This window comes from Diorhabda carinulata, chromosome 5 (genome assembly GCF_026250575.1).
Source record: "Diorhabda carinulata isolate Delta chromosome 5, icDioCari1.1, whole genome shotgun sequence".
Classification (NCBI taxonomy): Eukaryota; Metazoa; Arthropoda; class Insecta; order Coleoptera; family Chrysomelidae; genus Diorhabda; species Diorhabda carinulata.
In genome coordinates this window covers 28535780-28559686 of record NC_079464.1, presented here as the reverse complement: position 1 = coordinate 28559686, position 23907 = coordinate 28535780, and the positions used below count along the sequence as shown (strand labels likewise).

General features: G+C 32.8%; 1 protein-coding gene across 11 annotated transcripts in view; it reads right to left on the bottom strand.

The window, feature by feature from the left end:
- The window catches only part of LOC130894255 (homeobox protein homothorax), a 346801-nt gene that overhangs the window by 85848 nt on the left and 237046 nt on the right, over positions 1–23907 (bottom strand). For all 11 annotated transcript variants that reach the window (XM_057800937.1, XM_057800940.1, XM_057800941.1 and 8 more), the window contains one exon: positions 5746–5853. In XM_057800937.1, coding sequence (XP_057656920.1) covers positions 5746–5853 — 108 coding nt within the window. The remainder of the gene's footprint in view (positions 1–5745; positions 5854–23907) is intronic.

The window sequence follows — 23907 nt, the reverse complement described above, 5'->3', positions numbered from 1 at the left end:
TAATAGAAAGATTAAAATATTTTATTCTTTTCTTCGAACAGTTGAAGTATTATACTCTGAAGATATCTCAATACAATAGTGAAATGTTGCATTTATGTATCTTCGATCAACAATCAGGCTCGGCGGTGAATCATTATAAAATTCTTAACATTTTTTTCACTTCAACACTGGCATGTTGAAAATGTATAACCCCCTATGAAATTAAATCAAAACTGCGATCTCTGAAAGAAAAATAGATAATCAGTATGCACCCCGAGCTCGTGATGATGGATTTACGGGGTTTTTGGGAATAGAGAGATTACCGATATCGACCTCGGTATTTCGGAACTTAAACTTTACAAACAAGAAGGAAATATCAATATCTATAATAAAAAAATAACGAAACTATATGTAAATATATATAAAAACACGGCGATTATTTTACAATTTAAAGAAGTGTATAATTTTTCATCGATCCGATATCAAAATTATTAAATTATTATGTTTGCTGTTTATGACTAAATTGCTAATAAATATTTGTGGAAACGATAAATATGTGTTTTATTTCATTTTTTCCAATTTTATTTGTCCTATTATTCAAGATAACTAACAATTAGTAATTGTTACGTTTAAAATTTGATAACTAGACTAAATTATTAATCTTCAAGTAATATAATAGTGACATTTTTTTTATAATCAAAGAAAAAAAGATTTCAAATTTGGCAACATAGTATATGGATAAATTTATTGTGGTGTACCTAATGAATGACGGATGTCAGTTATAACCACAGAATATACCCTAAGAAAAAATACTTGAACTCAGTTGTTATTCAATGGAAACAGCATGGCGGGTTTCTATAGGTAAATTGCCAGATGTTGGGGCGTGAACACACGGACTATCAACTTAATGCTCTTCGAAAAAACTAATCTATCGATTTTACCACATGTACCGTTCGCGGAGAGCTTCGTCTTGACTGGTCTACCATAGTTTTTCTTAAAGAATTCTCCCCGCTTTTTCCTCATAAAAGTCAAAAGGCAAACATATACAAAAAGTTTATGGAGACCTCAATGTCGTACGGGTCCTTTCAAAGCAATTTAATTGATTATTTGCATATAGAATAAGTGATAAGTTGGCAAGATTGTCTTCTCACAGATACCGGATTTCATTGCCAGAATTGCTATTGGAGATGAAATTTGAGTCTATAGCTATAACCCAAAATAAACCTTAAATCTACCTAATGGGATTCCAGTGATTTATTTCCCATCCAAAATCGTATAATCAAAGTCAAGGTCATTACTTTTCCAATTATGAAAGTATATTGCGAACTATGTTCACTCTATGTGCGAAAAAAAAAAATAATAATATTCCAATTGCTATCTTCTTTATCTTAACAACATAACCTGGCACAACTCGATTTCGATTAACTAGTTTTAAACCTTTCTTACAAATTTAACACCACGCGACTTGTGGTTCTAATCGAAAGTAAGAAATGCGCTAAAAGGGAAACACTGAACTGATTTTCTAACGGAACTTATATCAAGTGCTTCATGAAACGACAGTGCCTCGTGTACTAAAATCCAAATACTTTTTGGATCTAGCAGTATCAAAGTCGTAAAGGTATTCTGTGATCTACTCTAGAAAAGTACCTTCGAGGTGCACTCCATTCTTGATCCTTTCTGGTGAGTGTATTGATTAATTTGATTCCTGAATATCTAGGAACCAAGATTAAAATCGGGATCCTACAGATCGTAAATTTAACGGAAACAAACAATAAAATAACAATTATTACGTTCATTGTATACGCAAATAAATGTTTGGAATCAATTAAACAAATATAAATACGTTTTTGTAAACAATTGTTATTTCAATTATAGAAAGATGTATGTAGGTATGTTATCTAGTATCGCCCATCACGAATCTGTAATTGCCGTAGTCAGTGCGTGGCAAAATTGCTCGTAAACTATGGTAGTGTCTATAAAAAAAACCATCATGAGTACAGATCGTGAAATGGTTTCCTTATTGAATCTTAAAAGGCAATTTACAATGTAATGTAGATACAATGTTATTTCGTAAGTAAATACCTATATACGTACATAATAAACATACGTAAATTTATTGATGTACTTTTCGCATTTACATATTTATATCCAGAAAACCATTATTCGTATTATTATTATCGATGCTGTATACTTTTCTGTTTTACACGGAGATAACAAATTATTTTTATTGGACAAGTAAAAATAATTTCAGAATAAGAAGGTGAAATAGATAGATATTGAAATAACTCTTGAATATCTATAAAGGTCTGATTCTAAAATAGAATTTCTGAGGAGAATATAAAAATTTCGGGGATTGGAGAAAGATGGAAGGGGACAAATGAGGAAGATCATCAAGACGTGCTAGAAAAGAAGAAAACATCAGTTGTACATAAAAAAGATGGTTCTGTAACGTTCACTGAAACACATAACAAGATGGGGAAAATATTCAGAGAATATAAAGAAGGATTGAGGTGTCTCACGATCCAATGTTCAAGCCACTAAATCTTGCCACGTATCAATTCCAAGTGATAATGTTAAAACCAGGTTTGGTCCTGGAATATATTTTTTTTTAAATGTGATTCTATATTTGTTTTGATTTCTATTTATTCTTTGTAAGGGGGGCGACAAAAAGCACGCATAGCTTGTGTTGGTGATGCAATTCTGTAGGAAAGAACGTCCAGGTTCAGTAGCAAAACTGCAGTGGACCGTACAACGTGCCCTGTTTGCTGCCGAACAGTATTTCAAATCGAATGTTACTATTAATACTATTCAATAAAGCAGCGTTTCTCAAAGTGTGCTCCGCGGAGCCCTGGAAATGATGCGGAAGGGTTAGGCGAGTGGCTCCTACCAAAAAATCCCTGTTCCTCGTTACCATCAAAAATTCCTTTAAAAGGGGGGAAATTTTGATTAAGGTGACAACAGTGGTTATGCCAAATATCGCCGCCTCATCATAATCGTCAATCGCTGGTTTCCATATAATTCTTCATCATTATATCCATATTTTAAAGTTATTTGATACGCGTCTCCAAAACTCAGGTTACTGCGGATTGAGCAGGCTAATAAGTTATGCTTCATAAATCGTATTTACAAATACATGCAAAAAACAGCTTACAACGACTTTGGAAGCACCAATAGAACCAACGCCTGGACCCTCCAATGCAGGTATTGTTTTATAATCAAATTTTGTAAAGTAATTTGAGTTCCTGTCTCTCTAGAGTCAACTTTGCATCCAGAATACAAGGGCAAAAAGGTAAACAAAACAAAACGAAACAAAACAAAATTGCAATGGTTGGTGAAGCCCATATCATAGCAGAGAAGCTCATAAAGCCGTGTGCAATTGAAATGGTGAAATGTATGCATGATGAAAAAGCTGCAAAAGAGGTGTCAAAGATTCCACGTACAAATGATATTAGGTTACCTACAGCTACCTTCAATAAAGCCAAATATTAAAGAAATCATTCATCACATTAATCTTGTTACATACACACTAAAAATAAAAATATGCATTTGTTACTTGGTTTTATTATTTTAATTTTACTCCTACTTATTTTTACATTTCGTCGACTAAATATCATACGGGGCTCCTTCATATTTGATCAGACTATATAGGGGCTCCGCCATCAAAAAAGTTTCATCGAAAATCGATGCACATTCCCAAAAATACGATGTAATTGGAGGCATCAGAAATTGGTGCGAGTAAACGTGGAAATACTACGCATATTTCTGCATAACTTTGTTGATCAGACACGATAGGAATATCGCTATAGTAATATACACGAATAAGACATCTATGGACGATCTCCATTAGCTCTTTTCAGATTGAAACCTTAATTATTTCTTTTTTTATAGACACCTTTAGAAATCAAAGTTTATTATCAAAAATCTTGTTTAAGGGCTGTAATAGACTTTAAGAATGTATTGCTGCTGTATCGCAAGGCACTTTCAACAAAAGTTATGAAATTTTTAACCATGTCATTAAAAAAAACCGTTAAGTGCTTTGGAATTGTTTATATACAATTCATAGAATCCTTGCATCACTATGCGCATTAAGAATATGCAATATTTGAATAGATATTATCTACCGAAAATTTTACTAATAGATTTTGTAGCTAGTGACAGTGAAAGGCAAGAAAAGGAGCACGAATCGATATACAAATTACAAAATTAAAAGTGAACCTAATTGATGAAAAAAGTAATTAACTAAAAATTCACTTTATCTCAATATCTCCACAAACATTTTTGTAAATAAGAAAGGGATTTATTAGAAAATTCCTATAGAGAAGTCCAGAAATTTTGATCAAAAACAATCGTGTGCACACAACTTTATTTTCAATAGAAAGGTATATAATTGATACAAACGGTAGGTAGGTACTAAATAATTAACAAGAGAATATTTAAAGAATTCTTTCTTATTTCAATCTCTCAAAAAACACGTAAATTAACATGACTAGGTCCATATTTAAATCTCGCGACAAGCTTTTATATCATAACACTTGTGTAAGGTTAGTAAGGTTAAGTTGGGTTATCAATGTTGGCATTATGAGTAATTATACTTTAACCCAACCCAACCTCATTTAATTTAATCCAATTTAAGCAAAAAGCCCGTTAAAAAATGATGGAGGAATCCCTTGTTATCTTTTGATTAAAGACACATCATTTTATTGATCCATTGAAATGACTTTTCTGCACATACTTGTATTTAACTCTTCTCAATGTCTCATTACGTATTTTTATATATAATAGATACTTAATTATAAATTTCAAAATTACAAAAGCCGGAAACATAATTTCAACGCAATTGCAAATACGAAAATTAATCACGAACGTTGTTAATACAACCAATTTCGTTCTCCCAAACATCATGAAATACGCATCGAGCGTTGTTTCCTGCAAATTACGAAAACAACCATGTCCATACTATGACTGTACCATTGTAACCTAAAAAATAAAGAGAAACCCAAAGCGCAAAAAAAGCACTAAAGTGGGCCCGCCGTCTCGCGCACCTCCCAGCCGGGCATGCGCATCTGCTAGCATGGCCGCGGGGCGGTTATGCGGCCGTTGCTATAGTAACGGGGTCCACCTTCTTTGCGTCGAGCGACGCGATTCAGTAGAGGGGCAACCAGAGCTTGCGCTCAAGGAAATTACCGACTGCTATAGACCCGGTTATATACATAGTTGTCAGATAGTAGAGAGAATCACGTCGTCTCAGGAATTAAACATAATTAAGATATTGAAATTTCCATTAATAAAATAACGAAAAATTTTGAGTTTTGGTTATCGAAAAAACTCGTTTTTTGTTTATATTATACAGTGTTATTTTTTGGAGTTACTCTAAAGAATGTAATGTAGACGTAGGTATTAAAAATCTTACACATACGGTTTATGATAAGACTTAGGTAAATACGCGTACAGTGGTAAAATGCAATCAATATTATTAATAAAGCCAAAGTAAAGGGAATTCTCTTTGTAAATCATCTTTAGGTTGAAGGAGACGTAGTGCCTTAATGAAATTATATATGCACGAAATCATTTCTATTTTATTAATGTTTAATAGCGTCAAATACGTTGCCGTTCAGTTTTTCCTCATTAATCTTAAGCGAATCACAAAAAAATTAGACACATTGTATTTCTCGAAACTATCTTAATAACCATTTTGGTCTAAAAGTAACTTGATATTATTTCTTGGGAATTTGCTAATAAAAACTTGAAAAATGAGTCGCTACTCACCGGGACTACCGAGGAAGACGGAAGAATAAAGGACACCTCTACGCGCTGCGTCACTGGCCGCCCTGGCGTCCGTAGGTGAGGACCATTCTCGTCGCGGACACCATTTACCTGCAACGGAAAAACAATATATACTTACTGTAGGTACCATGTCAATACACGTTAAAGTCTACGCGAACGTGGCTATTAGAGAATAAGAATTTTTCTATTTCCACTTCATGGACTATTAAATAGTAAAAATAATATCAAGTAATACAAATTTATACGGAAAATTGTCAGAATATCTGGAAGAATCTTGATTAATGATTAATTTCATCCTTTTTCGTTTATCGATTGGTAATTTGAGAATTAATATCTCGTAAAAAGACGAGGTTCTTTGAAATTTTGAAAGTCCATATCTAGTGTAGGTACACATCAATTGACGACGTCTTTTCTTTACCATAGAACGATCTAAGATTTCTTAAAATTTTCCAAATTCTTTTTATCGTGAAGATTCCAGCCAAACGACGTTAAAGAGCAGCATCTACGTAGGTAAAAAAGACACAAGAAAAAGATAACCTGGACATCGCGTACAAAAAAAAATACTTGGAACGTCAAATTGAAACCTGGGCTGATATTTACACTCCTGGAGAATTACCTATGGAGGAATTTTTTTGGGGAATTTTAGGTGTGTTTGATTCGGCCTTGATATAGAATTTTTTCCCCCTGCAGGGCTGGGGTTGTTGTGCTTTTGTCGGGATGTGTTTGTCCAGCTGCTTCTAGCGGGGTTATTTTTTGACCGAGAAAACGAGTGAGGCGTGTAAGTAAAAACGGTTCTATTATTATTTTTTTGTGTATTTTGGTTTCTTTCGTATTTTTTTTTTGTTATTTTGTGTTTTTTTTCCTAATTTAATTTGGGGCGGGCGAATACAACTGCGTTATTCCCTATCGTCGGCCATTTAGCTGGAGAACCGGTTCACCAGGTTGCAGGGAAACCGCAGAAACATGTTATACTTATATACAGCATGAGGATATACTGGGGTAAGTAGTAAACATCATTTGGTACATTAGGATGCAACAGAACGACAGTTGCACCAGAAGAAAATTCAAAAAATGATCTCCAAATGAAGGTTAGAAAAGCTGAACAATCGGACAAGGTAGCTAATGTTAAAATATCAAAAAATACCAAAAAAATTACAAAGAAAAGGTAGGATATTGAGTAGGGTGAAGTAAAACGCATGACACTTCCCCGAAGAATAGAAAAAGATAGCCGTAGGAATCTGCTGACACCATGGTAGTAGAAAAGAACGCTGATGGCCTTATCGAATGAGATAGGAAGTTCTCCCTGGAAATTGTCATGAGTTTGGTGAGTATCAATGGTTTTTGTCTAAAATTAAGTTATTCAATATGTTTTTAAGGTTTGAATTTCAGTACAAAAATAGTTTATAACTAATTAAGTAAACGTCCAGACTACAGATACCTCATTTAAAACACGCAGAGTGAATAATATTGTTAATTAGTTTCAGTATTCTAAAAGTTCCATATGAAAAATGAATTTTTATACGTGTTTATCCACCAGAAACGATGAAATTTTATTATTTTCTTTTCACTATTCGTTAATGCAGAGCACGATCTGAATCTACATTTTGAAAAAAACGTCGCAACTATATCGTAGTGAAGTTGTAACTGCAATAAAGGATGAAATAATCCTATTTATCAACTATAAATAAAAAAATCGCCTAGAAAGTAATCTTTTTATATTTTATAGTATCTATTGATACGTTTGTTTCAAGGTGAAATAAAAAAAAAACTAGAATTGATTTGTTATTGAGTTGCATACGAAGGCAATGTGTAAATTTTGTACAAAACACGACAGAAGCAGCAGTAACGGATCCGGAAATGAACGACATCGACAGTGATATAGCGTTTCTCTGCTTTGCAGGCGAATACAAATCGATGGAAAACAGATGACGGCTCAATAGAACGGCTCACGGCCGACTGTAAATTCTGTAAGGGAGTCTTCATTCTCATCAAAACACACGGTTAAAAATTATAAACGTCTCATACGAGGCATATTTTTTAAGTAAGTACCGTTTTGAAATTAAAATTGGAATTGAAATTTTATTTCTACTGAATTTCCGTGAATATTGCGGCACTTGTCATAACGTGCCACCAGTTTTCGAATACCCTCCTAATAAAATTCTGTCACCTGACTTCTTGTTAACCACTGTTTTGACTTCGTTATCGTCTTGAAGACGCTGACCGCCCAGGTGTTTCTTCATGTGCAGGAACAAATGGTAGTCGCCGGGCGCCAGATCAGGACTGTAGGGAGGATGATCTAGAGTTTCCCATTGAAAAGATTTAATGAGATCTTTGGTCCGATTAGCCACATGTGGACGGGCATTGTCATGCAGCAAAAAGATACCCTGCTCTCACCCATTTCCTTACCATTCCATCACTCATAATGTTTTGTCCGTAAACTTGACAGATCTCACGACGAATATCGATCGGTTTTAAGCCTTTAGCACTAAGAAATCGTTCTTCATAATCGGCAGGACTCACGATTGTCGGAGGCATCTTAAACACTTAGTAAACAACGTACACAATGTTCAGAATCAGACTGTAACGGCGTCGGTGCGTAGACAAGAGATGTAGGTAACCAGCGCGCATGTGCGGAACGCCGACCTTGGGATTGCGGCGGCGGAATCGCAAAACGGTACTTACTTAAAAAATATGCCTGGTATAATAGCTCATTGTTTGAATTCCTTGTAAACACGAATTTCACGAATCTTGCATATAAAAGTAAATACGACAATTTCAATGATTTATTTACTTAACAAGAGTCGAGTAAAATGTAAATTCATAGGATCATCATGTGCTATTTTAATTAAACTATCGCCCCTTCACCTCCGCGTTAGTATATTTGTAAAAAATTGGACATAAAATCAAGAGCTTTAGACTTATGTTAATTCTGAAAGTCTCACATCTACATGCAAGCTGAAATTATGTTGGTTAAGGTGAGAACAAAACCTAGTGGGGTCGGTATTTTTCAGTTTTAGTCCCCACAACAATTCTTTTGAAGTTCATAGCAGTTTTGAAACTGCGGATACATTTAGCAGGTCGATTGATTTGATTTTTTGAGAAGATTTCTCAATTTCGTCTAGAGGAAAAGTCTCACAGACTCAATTCAAGCGGATACGGAAACTGAAAAGCCGCGGAAATGTTTTATTACGTATACACTTTCGTAATTATATCCAAATAATTTCTATATAAGATATAAACATTCGAATTGAGCTTAACGTGTTTCATTGTTTCAATATTTCAACTATTTCATTTATGGTTACAAAAAGGGAAAACCCCTATTATCTTAAATTTGGATTTTGTGGGTATTTCGAATCACGGTGGTGAGGTGAATTGGTTTGATACAAAGCCCTACGTAATAACTGTGTTCAGAGATTTCCTTAAGGGGCGAAGGGCTAATCCTAAATACGTAGGTAATGAAAGCGGAGAGTATCATTTGATATAGAACAGGGTAATAAGCGGTTACGTGAAAGTATCATTACTATTAAAAGCATTTAATAGTTTTATGAAGTCTCTAGTTTGTTTTAATTAATTCTAATTAGCTGTATCCTGCGTATTAGAGGACATCATCACCTTTCATTATTGAATGTTAAACACAGTTGAGTAGTTGTCATTATTCTATACGGTCACAGACAGCTCTCGTTACAAAGCTCTATAATATATAATTATGCCTTTAAAATGTTTACCTATTTACCAAAGTCTTGTTTGCGAACTTGTTCTGAATAACTTACAAGTTAATATCTCAAATAAAAGGTAGCAAAATATTTATAAATGAAGAATAAAATTGGTAATGTAGATATGCGATAAAGACAAAACCCTTTGTCTTTATTTCTATGGTTGTATCTATTTTTGACTGTTTTGTTTCTGAATTTGAGGACAGTTAGAAGCAAAGGATTCATTTACCTACTCAGATCATTTTTTTCGCAATGTTATGACCTATATTTTAAAGATTACTTATTTCTTTACAAATGTAAAACTCCCTGATATTTTCGTTCATCCAAACGGTCACAGTTTTGTGTGAATCGTTCTGCTATATTTGATGTAGTCTCAGCATTCCTCGTGGATTCTCTTTTAATGCAACAATTTTCAAGACCATATGATCGCCAAATTTCCGCTCCTTTTCTATTATTTCTGTCGGTTTTCCTCAGGATATTTTTCTTTCTGGTATAGTTTTGTAAACTATTATGTATCCATCGCATTTTCTTGATCAGAGTCATCGTTTTCACGAAATATTTCGCTACTGGAATCACGTTGACATCGTAGACTTTCTTTTTCCTATTCATAAGATTTTAATACTTTCGGAAGCATATCTAATTATTTTCATCGTCAACGATATTCATTTCCTAATTGCATAGTTAGTACTGATCTACCGATATTGTCAAGTTGCTTACGCCCATTAGGTACTTAATTCTGAAGAGTTCATGGTCGATATCATACTTTTTGATGCAAATTTATTGGACTCTTGGTTGACTCCAATCTAGCAGAACATGGTTTGCAAGCAGTCTTCATTCAACTTTCTGTAACAGAAGTATCGAATTCTAAAAGGTTCTATTCCTTCAGAAGCAACCAAACCAAAGTAATTTTGAATAAACTTGTAGTGATACGGTAGTAGGTTAAAGCAGCAGAAAAAACAACACTGCCAGTTGATAAGAAAGAAAAAACAAATCTGCTGGACCAACGGCTAAATCACGAAACACCTAAACCTAAAAATGAGAGATGCAAACCAACTCAGCATTCTTCAGAAAAATTTTCTTTCTTTATTCTGATATAGACATATTGTGCTCAGACTTTTCAAAAGGAACGTTCATTGTTTAGAAGGTGTTTTCAACTTGTCTTTTTCTTTTTTTTTTCTAATAAGTTGGTTGCATCCAATTTAATTCAAATTGTGCACCCAATATAAATAACAATATATACTATAACTGAAGCCAAACACGGCTTCCTGGTTAATTGAAGACTGCGACGTGGAAAATTTACATTTAGAGGATATTAATTAACACCCCGTACTTAAAAATACTTTCCTATTAGTATACTGTTGAGGTTTCGTTGTGAGCTTTTCACACAAAGGTAAAATGGCTCTGTATATTTAATGAAACTCACACAACTTCATATTTCTTGGTAAAATACTATAAAATTCTATTTTATTAGTATTATTTGCTTGTATAGCCTAAATTTGATTGGTATAGTATATTCATAAAGAGAATAAAACTTCTATGTATAATATTAAAAATATTAAATCAAATAACGCGTCCTTCTTTACCGATGATCCAATAACTCCAAGAATTTCAAATAATTGGCGCTTTCGAACACTTTTATTGGCAATATCACATAACGTTGTTTCGACCGCATTCGAGAGGCAGCCTCGGAAAAGCATTGGAAAAGCGTTGGAAAAGCGGGTTAGCGGGGACTGCCGGGGCAGTCTTTCATCCCAGGGAAACATCATTCGCGTTTGCCATTGGCTCTGTTCCTCCCTTTAGACTTGCATCTGCTGTCGATTCTATTCGTAAATCAAAATTGCGACGCTAAATCGACGCGTTGTACCCTTTAACGTCGTCCAACCTGTCTGAAAACTGACAGAACGACGCAAGTGCCAGAAGGTTGGACCGTATGGCTGAAGTTCTTAAGGATTTATCGTTGGCCCTTTCACAGCTTCGTTCACATCCGAATTGAATTTTAGTAATTTCCTAAAGGACATAGATGATTTTTATTAAAATTATAATTCTTATTCAATTGTTCAAGTACACTGACAATTCAAGATTTATCAACTTATATACGTATTTACATGAATATCAATTCAGTTCTTAAGTATAAACAAGTCTTCGGAAAGCATTTCAGATCAAGAGGTATAGAATGTCGTCAGGAATTGCTTTTCTTTAAAACAAGTTGTAATAAAGCATTAAAAGTTACTTCTTCAAGTATTTTGGTCCAATTTTGGGTTCAAAATATGGAAGAAATAACCAAATTTGAACGTTATATTTTTCATAATAAATCTAAATCACCTTCTGGCGGTACACCTGTCTGACGAAACAAGATATTGAAGAGGGACATTTTAAAGAAATTGAAATCATTACAATCATGATAGAAGAAAAAATCGCATTCATAACCTTTCAAGGATTCACTGCAGCCATCTTCTTGAATATTAGCAAAACCTTCCACTGTATATGGTACGACGTTCTTATATATAAGTTGAAAGTAACCGGATATTCCAGACAAAGATTCAACGGCAACATATCAGGTCCAAAATTGTTGATATCGATAGATATTCAACTAACTAAGAAGCCTTCATCTAAAGATTAATGTTTGCAGCAAAAATCAAACTAATTTTGTTTGAATTAAACTTTAATCACAATTGTGGATACATAAGTAAATTAACTTTCGATGAAGAAGGATTTATTAATTGTTGTCACGTAACAATTTGAAAAACATCAGTATTACCTATGTTAACTTCCACCATGGAACCTGTATTATCACTCAATAAGTAGTGTGACTAACTAAGAATAACACAGGATTTGTCTGTTGTCTCAAAATAATCTTCTGTTTCAGCAATTGCTTCTTTATTTGAGCTGAATTTCTTACTGGTAAACATTTTTTTTTGAGATCAACGAATATCCATTAGTCATTGGAAGCCAGATCAGAACTATAAGGTGGATGAGGAAGCAGCTCGCAATGTAATTTTTCCAATTGCCAACGACTTGTGAATCGGTGGTTTTTTCTTTTGATTGTCTCTCCCTTTTGGAGATAGTCAATGAACAATATTCCATGCGCATCACAAAATACTGAAGCCATAACCTTCCCAGCTGACTGTTGTACCTTTGGAGGCTTCGGACGTGGTTCCCTGGCTGCAGTCCACTCAGATGATGATCGTTTTGATTTCGGAGTGAAGTGATGGAACCATATTTCATCCATTGTCAAATATCGACGCGAAAATATGATTTATTACGTGAAAACATGGCCAAACACTGCTGTGAATCATCAACACGTTGTTGATTTTGATCAAATGTAGTTGCATGATTGTAAAACAAATTTGTTGACATTTTTGACGTTTTCTGAAGTAACCACCTCAATTGGATGATCAGAACGTCCACGTCCACGTCCACGTAATGATAAATTAATACACGAAATTGTTTTGAATCCATTTTTTAAAAAATAACAAAAGTAGCGTTACTTTTTACTGACTAATCGAAATGTCTCGAAATTTTATACATAGTCTATTGAAAGTTGAGTCATATGGATTTGATAATGGCAGCGCCATCTGCGTATCAGTCACACAACTTATTGAGTGATATTATACTTATATTTAACTATTGATAAGATTATGCGTTAACTTACAAGAATGCGATGAATTAATTAAAAAAAGTTCAAAAGTACGATAACTTTTCCAAATTCCTGAAACAAAACCAGATCGTCGGTTGTTTAAATTGAGTTAATGATGTAAGTAGACCACCTTCACCGCCGTTCAACTTTTTTAATTCACCCGATCCGTCCGGAATACATAAGCGCAACCCCGTCTTCAATCCATACAAATAGAGCAATTTATCGAAAAGGAAAAAACGAATGCAGCGCTCTAAATTTGTAGACGGTATCAACTGGGATGGAATCACAGTCGTAAATATGACTTGCGTATAGAGACGTCGCTTGCTTTGACTTTTTGTGCTCTCTCTTCACTAACAACTGAGCATCGCCGAGAACATCATTTTGATATTTTTACTGAAAGAGGTAGAACTATTAAATCTCTCGGACTGTCAGCCGGTCTGAAATTACTTAATTATCATTTTTAGTCATATATTTTGTCGGGAAAAAAATCGAGCGACAATTATACCGACCGTATACAATAGTAGTACAATTAAACTTGGAGGCGGGGTTAAGGAAAGAGGTTTTGTTGAGTTGTCAGTTCGTTTTTTTCTTTTTGATGATGATGATGAGTTTAAAGAATTGCCGCTTTAAGGTACCTTTAATAGCAACCAGTACTTTAATAATATCTATTTATAAAAGTTTTTAATGTGATGCATATGGTTTCACTCCATCTATGGCAAACGCTATAAGACAGGTATCCATTGTTTCGGATTATAATTGTTTGTTTCAAGTTCGATTTTTCATTGAAATACAAAACAAATGTATGCTAATTGTAGCTGTATCATTCAGTTTCTCGATAATATATAATAGGGTACTTGCATTTTTTTTTAAATATGTATTTTTAGGTTTATCTCATAAGTGCTTGATATAAAATAATGTCAGAAAGTAAAATATTTGATCAAAAATGAAAAAATATCTAGATATTTAATTAAAAATCGCAAAAACTTCAAATTTTTAAATACATAACAAAACTATTCTCATTGGTTTTCAGTTGTGGCGTAATAGGTTTAAAAAAAATATTTAATTGTTGTCTGCCTGATGATCACGAGGTTATCGTTACCTGCAATGTAGCGTGTGCTGTTATAATACAGTTTTTATTTATTAGGTACGTATAAATAAAACATTTCTCTCTCTAATTTCTTGGGTTCGTAGGTTGTCAGAATACAATAATGAAACTTCGATAAAATATCACATTTTTATGTATAACTTAACGTTTCGCCCCTTTCTCGGGAGCATTTTCAAAAGAATAATTAATATTTGATGATTAAAATATTTCTAGAATAGATAAAACATATTAGTAGATATCTTAAAAACATTATTAAAAACGTGGTGTTAGAATCAGTGTATTTACCTCGTAATTTCAATAAAACCAGGTAATTGATCAAATTATGGTAAATTTGGCTGAGGTTTTTTATATCTTGTCTATGATCTACAGAAAATAAATCTTGTTATATGTGTATCCTATCTTTGATTAATAATTTTTGATAGTTAGTGTCATGAACGAAGATTTTTGTTTTTTTTTTAAATGAAATTCATGATGTTCATTATTTTTCGTGTTTATGTAGAGCAGTCGATGCATGTTTGGTGTATTTGTGACCATTTATTCTTATTTCGACATATTCCGTAGTCATTCCTATATAATTTTTATGACAATTCAAACAACCTACGAACCCAAGAAATTAGAAAGAGGAAAAAAATTAATTTATACTCAAATCACGTTAAAAATTAAAAACATGATAAATAATTAATATCAGATCCTGGTAACAGAAATAATTAAATGTCGCAGGATCACCAACACTTTCAAACCATTTTTGTTATATATTCAAATATTCTTAGCATCATAAAAAAACTTTATCAGGTGTTTTAGCCACGGTATTTTTACATCCTGGCACAAAACACGATTTATATACTATTTTTGAGATTAATCAAAGTTTTATAATAACACTTATATTAGAATAACCGAGAGATTAACCGTCGTATTTACTTTATATTATAGGTATGTTCATTGTTCATTTTATACCTATAACGTCATACAATATGGCGGCCTTATTGAAATGTTTAAACTACCCCTGAATTTTCAATAATATTTTTCTCTATAAATATTGATCAAAGAACTAAAACTAAATCTAAAGAACTATAACAAATATAATAAAAGTTGTATATAAACTATCCAAAACTATTTTTTTTTCTTAAACCATACCCCTACGCTATTTAGATACATATAATATTTATTAAAATTTGGTGGTGGAATAGATTTTATGAGCGAGTTTATCGTCAAACCCCGTAATTGATCCCCTGAAACAATTAAATATTGTCGTTACTTTGTTTTAGAACGAGTATAAGTTGCTTGCGACGTTCAAAAACGTGTCCAGTAATTAATTTAAAGCGAATCCTGTTTCGTTTCCAATTAGTGATACGGACACCGCGAGTATACTGTCACTCGGGCAAATTGTGATGAATCATTACTGCTAAATCAAAGAATATTACCACGCTCAACTAAACATTACTTCATAAATTTAATCTGTCACCTCGACCATCTATTTCTATTTAGTGACTGTTATTCGTCCTCTCTGCTGACAAGGTCCACGTGCCTCTCGGTCTTTATTTTTTAACGTATTTTTGTCTGTTTAATCAGCGCGCATAAAAGAGGAATTCATTTATTATGATCGTTTTAAATTAATTACATTACATTACATTAAAAAAAATAAGAGACAACTATTTAATCTAGTATATTTCATTCCTTCGTGTTCTCAGACAATCAATGCTTATGGTATAAAATTTTTCACGAATTACCCGACTAGAATGTTTTCCACATTTTCTTGAAACCTAATCTAACCTAACCATATGTTGGCAAACCTGACCAAGTCCACTCTACGAGCACATCAGGATAACCCTATTTAAAATAAAAAAAAGTAGGTCGTCAATAATATACAGAGAAGTTTATATCAATCTAAATCTTTGCGAATAGAAATTTCAGAATATAATAAACATCATAATATATAATATATCGCTTCTATTATTACATCGGTGTTTATAATAGAAGCGTTCGTATTTAACGAACGTTCTCTTTAATTGGTTTCCATCCAGTTGATGACATTACTACTGTCAAATGTCATTGCTGATCATTTTCCTATTTATTTGAGAGTGAAAGTGTTTTGACTGGGAAGGGCCCAGAACCCATCCTTGATGTGGCCAAAAGAGTTGCCATCTTTGTAGGTCTAATCGCAAGGCGGGTTTTCGGCAAAGATGGATAGAGATATTTGGCATGAAACAAGCGAAGGCCCTTATAAATGGGTATCGTACGTCACACATCAAACAACTTCATCTAAACAGGCGCGAAATCCGACTAGTGACTGGACTTCTAAACGGACACTGCCTTCTAAGACGCCATCTCCACACCATGGGCATCACGTACCATCCGAAGTGCCGTTGGTGCATGGAGGAGAACGAAGCCGCACTCATACACAATTTACTTCACTCTTTCTGATCTAAAATTTGAGCAAATTTTATCGTAGTTACTTTCCTGGTTTGGCACCAGTCGTTTAAAATTCGATATACACCTTGAAATAGATCAAAGGAATATATTCTTTCAACATGAAACAATCATTACAATCAATAATTTCTATATATCAGTATTTCACTAAAAACGAGCAGTAATACTCATTGAAATATTCTGATTTGTTTTCAATTTAAAAGGAAAAGAATTAGACTTTTAAATAATGTCACTTATTATCCTATATTTTGGTAAAATGATATATTTTTTCAATTTTTACAAATCACAAATGTACATTTATTTGATGTATAAAGTAAGTGCTCGAAATGCACCAAAGCGGAACAACAATTAACATAATGAAATACGACAGAAAGTTATAAAAGGGCATTGTCAAAAGCTTGGTTATTATTTCAGTAAATGTCGAGTCTCTGTGTTCAAGTAACGACCTAGGACAACTTGGTCAGAACGAGATCCGTAAATCAAAAGGAAGGTCGGCCCGATGTACACATACATACACATACAGAGACATATATTTCCTTGACGTCGGCTCATATTTCAAATTTTACATACGAATATATACCGTTGTTGATGACACAGTTACCCACGAAAGCGAAATTTTACACGAAACCACATTTTTCCAAAGGTTTTTGGCCTATTTAGATGTCGAGACGAGATTTTACAGAGTACTTTATAATAAAAATGATACGAATTAGTCTGTAACCATATTATAACTATTTTTTTTATATTTTAATGAAAAATTTACTTTATTACAAAAAATTATTTTCAACAAAATCTCTTTATTACTGTACATACTTAATCTAGCATGTTTTGGAAAACATTGATTGTGTCAATCATTTTTATGTAACATTCCTCGAGTTTTATTGATAAAGTTCATTAGTTAACACTTGAAACTTTATTATTTTGCAAAATATTTCATTCCATACCTCCCGTATTCTCGCCACGTATCTCCAATATTCAATCACTAACTGCAATACTTTCAACTCCTGTCTTTAGTATTACTTACTTCCGCGATCTTCTAGAACATGCTAGAATAACCTTTCAATGTCTAGTTATACTCAATTTCTCACAGAAACATCTACAATATAGTCCAATGGTTGCCAAATAGATGGAGCCACCCACAATTTCTTTTATAGTTTATTAAGGTCCGTCACGCATCCGGTAGGAGTTGGAGAGGGGATCCGAGGCCAGCACGTCACTCGTCTGACCTTGCAATTCATTCATGCTTGTACATTGATCAGTTCCAACATGCTTCTGCAGATATATCCTATGTAAGATAATTTTCTTATCTTAATAATTGTCAACAGCTTTCTGTTGCGACCAATACGTCTTAGTACTTCGTCGTTGGTGATTCTGTCAGTCCAGGGTATCTTCAGGATGCGTCTAGAGAGTCACATCTCAAATGCCTCAAGTTTTTTTTATCATTTGAGCTTCCAAGGTACAGCAGTACTGACCACACGTTCTAATACCTTCCAAACTTTTGATATAAAGCAGCTACTTCATATTCATAATTCTGGTTATTCTAGGATTAAAAGTTATTTTCATATGTTCTTGAACAAATAGTGTCCTTTTAAAATTAGTATAAAACTTCGATATTTCAAAACCCCATGTAGGTTTTGGTTCACATTAATTCTTAAATATTTCAAATTTTCATTCGCGAACTTAAAAATATGTCGTTGAATTGATATAAATAAATGAAACCTCGGTTTTAAAGTGACGATGTACAAGTAGTTAGAATAATATATCTATTTACTTTTTCGGTACAAAACAAAGAAATACTAATCTCCGAAACAATGACGACCAAGCAATAAAATCTCGCTCATTATGTCTGCCATTTTGTTACAACTAATTAGACTATAGATGAAGATCTTATCTTTAACATTTGTTCGAGATAAGCTGTTTTATTAACTGTTAAATTCCTTCTTGTGTAACACTCGTTATGAAATGGTGAACAATTAAAAATAACCAAGCAAATTGTATTTCAAAATTTCTTAAGGGGTTAATTAATTACTGGATATATAATAATTTATTAATATACTTCACTATATATTATAGAAGACATTTATATACATGCTAAACTCGAACAAAATCATTGTAGGAATTTGTTGAAATTGTTTTTCTAGTAAGTTTCGCTACGAAAACAATTTTTGATGAAAAAAATTCTCATTGATTGTGAACAAACATATCTCACGGTCAATATGTAACGCGTCAAGGGTATTATATTTTTTTTGTCTTAAGTGTATCCTCCCAATTAACTATTTCTCACATTGTAAATTATTGGAACTCATCCATTAATAAGGTTTCATGGAGAAGTAAGAAATAATAAGTTGCGGGACTTGATGCAAAACATTCGGGGGTGAGTAGTGATAAAAAAATACTCATACGACCCCTAGTTTCTGAATTATACATTCCAACATTAAGTATCGCTGACCATTCGGGTTATTATCAAAAAAATATGGACCTATGGAGATGTTTATGTATTCATTCATTAATTCTTAAGGAAATGTTTAATTGTATATATATATATATATATTTAATACATCCTGTGAGTATTTTCAATGAATAACTACAATTTTCTACAGAATGTCTCTTTATGGAGAACGGTTTCCTTGGGATGTACAACAATCTAAAAATCTACATATCTCCTAAACCATAATTTTGATCGAGTTAAACAAAGAGTATGTTTTTGTTGAAAAATCGATTGAATAAATCGTTTTTGCTATTTTTAGATAATACAGTTTGTCCCTTTAAAAGTTACGGATTGTTAACCATTGGGCATGAGCCGCCTCTGGCCTTCAGATAGTATTTGAATTATTTATTTCATCAATTCACTCCCGCATTTTTTATACAAATGTTTTCGAAATAAATCGAAACTTTAATGTAAATATATTAATAAGTTTTATTTACAAGTTTCTTATTGAATTATAGAGTAATTACTTACGATTTTGTTTATTTTCTAAGTTAGTTCCTGTTTGAGCAAGGAAAATATACACGTGTAAAATATAGGATATTTCATCCGTAATTTTTCTATTATACATTAACGATATATAACGATCGTATAAATCTCGACGTCCGTTTACTTTTCCTATAATGACTTTCGATTTTTAATTACCATGACATTCAACAAAGAATAAAACACAAGTGAAAACACTTAGAATAAATAATATGAGATATATTGTCAGCGTTATTTCCCTTCTATCCTTCAACAATCGCACTCTTATTATGATAATATCTTCTTAGAGGTCAATATAACAGTACTCTTACCATTTAAATAGACTAAGAAGACATTTATTATCTTATTAGCTATTATGTTAGAAACAATTCGTTAATAATCCCTCTTTCACACATTGTTTAGATGTAAGATAACCAGGAATTTAATTTGAATTATATATAAAATTGTATGTTTACATTAGAGATTTCAAAATACACTATGTTCGAGAGGAACTTTGTTTTAATGTTGACAACACTGTCAGTAAAACAAAAAACAGAATAACTTGCTTTAGTCTAATATCGATGCCAGTATCTATTTGGGTTTTGTTTATACTGAGAGATTATAAATAAAATGTACCAAAACGTTTGGCAACACTCGTGGAAATAAATTAATATTTTTATAGATACGCTTTAAATCTAATAAAAATGTAAATCAAGTTTCTTAATACCCCCAACGTAATAAAAGATATAGGGTTAGGATAAAGTAACACAGACAGTTCATAATAGGTACAATGTTAAAGTAAAAACGTCAAACAGCTTATTTTGACATAAGTCAAAAACATAAAACGTCAAATTTGTTGTGACGTCATCTGTATTTTTTCCAATAGGAAGCTTTTAAATTAATAAAATTCCACATAAACTTTTAAATTAACTTAACAGCCTATTAAACCAAAACTATTTCTCACAGAAATTTTTCAAACTGTGTTCCGTTCACAATCTAACTATCGTAGATTTGATTTCTTATTCGTGGAGTTATACGTCTCGTTTCGTGTCTAATTCGTCTCATTAAATCTCCAGGAATGGTCTATTCAGTCAACGTAGACCAAATTTCAGATGTTCCCACAGTAAAACATCAAGTAGGGTAAGATTAGATGACCTAGGTGGCCACTACATTCCTTTCGGAACCCTACAGGCTTTAAGACCACAATTTAGTGATGCAAAATTTAGTTGGAATTAAATTTTTGGATACAAGTGTGTCTTTTTATTTGTATTAGCAAATGCAAATGCAAAATTAGGTACCTACGGAACAACAAATATACAACTTTAACGAAATGATCTGAAAATACCAAACTATCAGTAATTTTTGGATTTTCACAAAATTCCGTTGAATGTTGTACGGGTGAAGTTTTCTGTCTTTAAAAATTTTTCTGCAAACGATTCACTAACATTTTAGCAATTTCTGTTGTTCTTTGGTGAGGGGTGTCTTCAAAATACTACAAAATATTTATTTCTCCATCGTCGCTTATTCCTGGTGGTTTTCTACGTTTCTGAACATTTGTTGGTGTTTCAATGAATATTTTCAGTTATTGTTGTCAATTGGTTTAATTTTAGACAGAGATAGCGATCAAGTCAAGTTTATTTGAGAAAGGAATGAAAATATTCAAACCTCTACGTTTATATTTCATTACAAAATTTATCTCTTCTATTTTGTCACTATGAAAGAATATTTTACTGAGTACCAGTGACTAGTACCAAAAGAAATAAAGTTGAATTTTAAACTGACGGATTTCAGAAGTTTGCTCAAGATTTAAATGACATTTACACTATTTGTGCGTTTTATTTCGTTATAATTGCAGATGACTGGACTCCAGAGAAAATGTTAGACATTTCATCAGTGACAGCTGTTACACAATTAGAAAATTTTTGCCGTTTAGCAGTCGTATTAAACTCCGAGGCAAATACTTGATAGGTAAAAGAAAATACAAAGCTGAAAGAATGAAACAAACAGAGGAAACAATAAGAAATGAAACGAAACTAATAGAATTTGCACTAAAAACAAAACCAAAAGAAAAAGAAGAAGTATGACGCAGACGCTGAGTCTTTAAAATAAGAAAAAGAAGAGTTAGACAGAGAAGAAAGTCCATATTGTGGTAGCTGCAACTAAAAGTACAAGGACGCCATATAACTTAAACCCAGCTTTGTGCAATAAGAATATGTAGCTAAAAATGGATCTACAATTGTTGCTAACGTAGTATAGGCATTGAAAAGGAATTAGGGTACACAAATTCATCTATGCAACTGAAGACGTGAAGTATTACGACAACTGTTAACCTCACTTCTCTTAATCATGTTGACAAAGCTCTGACATCATTTTTTACTTTTATATCTCTTCTGCAACTACTTCACAGTGTATTTATGAAAGACACTGCACGTTTGTAGAGAAAAATAAGCTTCAATTTGTCACGGAATTAGGTATCTACTCATGAAAAAGATTAAACATTGATTGGGAGGAGTCACACAAAGAGTAGGAGGTACTGAAGTTAATAATATACCTTTAATAAATTGTATGAGTATACAACCAATAATACATATTGAGTATAAAGTGTGGCATAATGTCTGAGAAACAGTACAATTTGTATGAATGCTATTACTTACAAAAAGTTTTTTTTTAACAATGAAACCGCAAAAATTGTTAATGACCTACGATAATGAGAATATAGGAAAATTATTTTAATGTCATCGACATCAACAACAGTTTATTTAGCCTCTAGTGATTTGTAACTTTTTTCTTCATGCTTCTAAAAGAGAATTAGAACTCAACCATAAAGTTTAGAATAGAAATTTTTTTATAATATCCTAATCTAGAATCTAAGAAATATTTTTTATAAACGATAAGCTATTACACATTAGGCGTTCATTATTTTTAAGTTGTATACGTGTTGATCACATTCACTAGTAGTAGGATCAAGATGGCGAATTTCTCAGTCGGATTCCGCGTCGAAACGCCAACGTTGAGACTCCGAACGTCGCCGTCAGATGCGCCGACTCTTTGTGCCGTCGGCGGCGAATCTATTACAACGGATACGAAGATGGCCCTCCTCTCGATTTTGATGAACATCTCAATGACCGCGCCCTCGTTTCGGGAAGCGAAAATTGCTCTTTTAGACGTTTTAGACTCATGTTTGAACATAGTAGGGATATGCAGATATTCGGATTTCTAAAATAAATTTTGAGTAGGTGAATAGTACTCGCAAACAACTAGTGAAGGTGACTAGGTACTTGGGATGCTCTAATATACTTAACAAATTATATCATTAAACTAATTATTCCAAAAATGATTCTTTCTTTGATAAATCGTTAACAGGATATTGTGATACACAGATAACTTTGTATTTTGTTATAAATAGGGTACAAATTTGGATATAAAGAATTTTTATAAAACGTTGATTTGGGAACAACTCCTATAATTGAAGGAGCCCAGTATTGGTTCCTTCAAATGTATTGAAGCCCATTCGTAGGCCGAAAAAAGTGATGCCTAAGTAATGTTATGCCAAGAACAAAAAATATCTAGCTTGGAAGGGACATCATATACCGTGAGCACCTAATAATTTATTTGATATAAGAAGTATAGAAGTGGAATTCATTTATCTATTTATATATATATATATATATATATATATATATATATATATATATATTCATATATATATATATATATATATATATATATATATATATATATATATATATGCGAAATGCATGTTTTTCGAAATAAATATTGGAAGTACTGATGTAGAGGCCAACGCATCATGATAATTTATTTGATTGAAAGCAAATCGACGTCGACAAGCGTTGACAATATCGACATAATTAAAGTTGAAATATACGTACTATCAAGATACCACGATTGAAGATTGATTTCGGAAATTATTTGTTCCAAAATGTACCTACATGAAAACAGTGTTATTGTCATCTTTATGCGAAATCACAGCCGAGTCAAATCGCTACCTAATAGTGCCAAAAAAGATATTGAAGAGTATCTGTTAAGCTGGCGAAAGCTGCAACAAAGTTAATACAGGGTTATTCCAAACGATTTCAAAGTATTTTTAAATCTATTACAAGTGTAGGCAGGCGATGATGGTTCCGGAAGCGGCCGCCAGAGTTCTCGCGGCAGTAGGTCGCCATTTTCTGTCACTGCCAGTTGTGAGTGAGATGGCGAATGTGGAGCACAAGGTGTTCTGTGTTATTGACTTCGCAAGAAGTAAGTCGCAAATTGTAGTGCAGCTGGCATTTCGTACTGAATTTGGTATTAA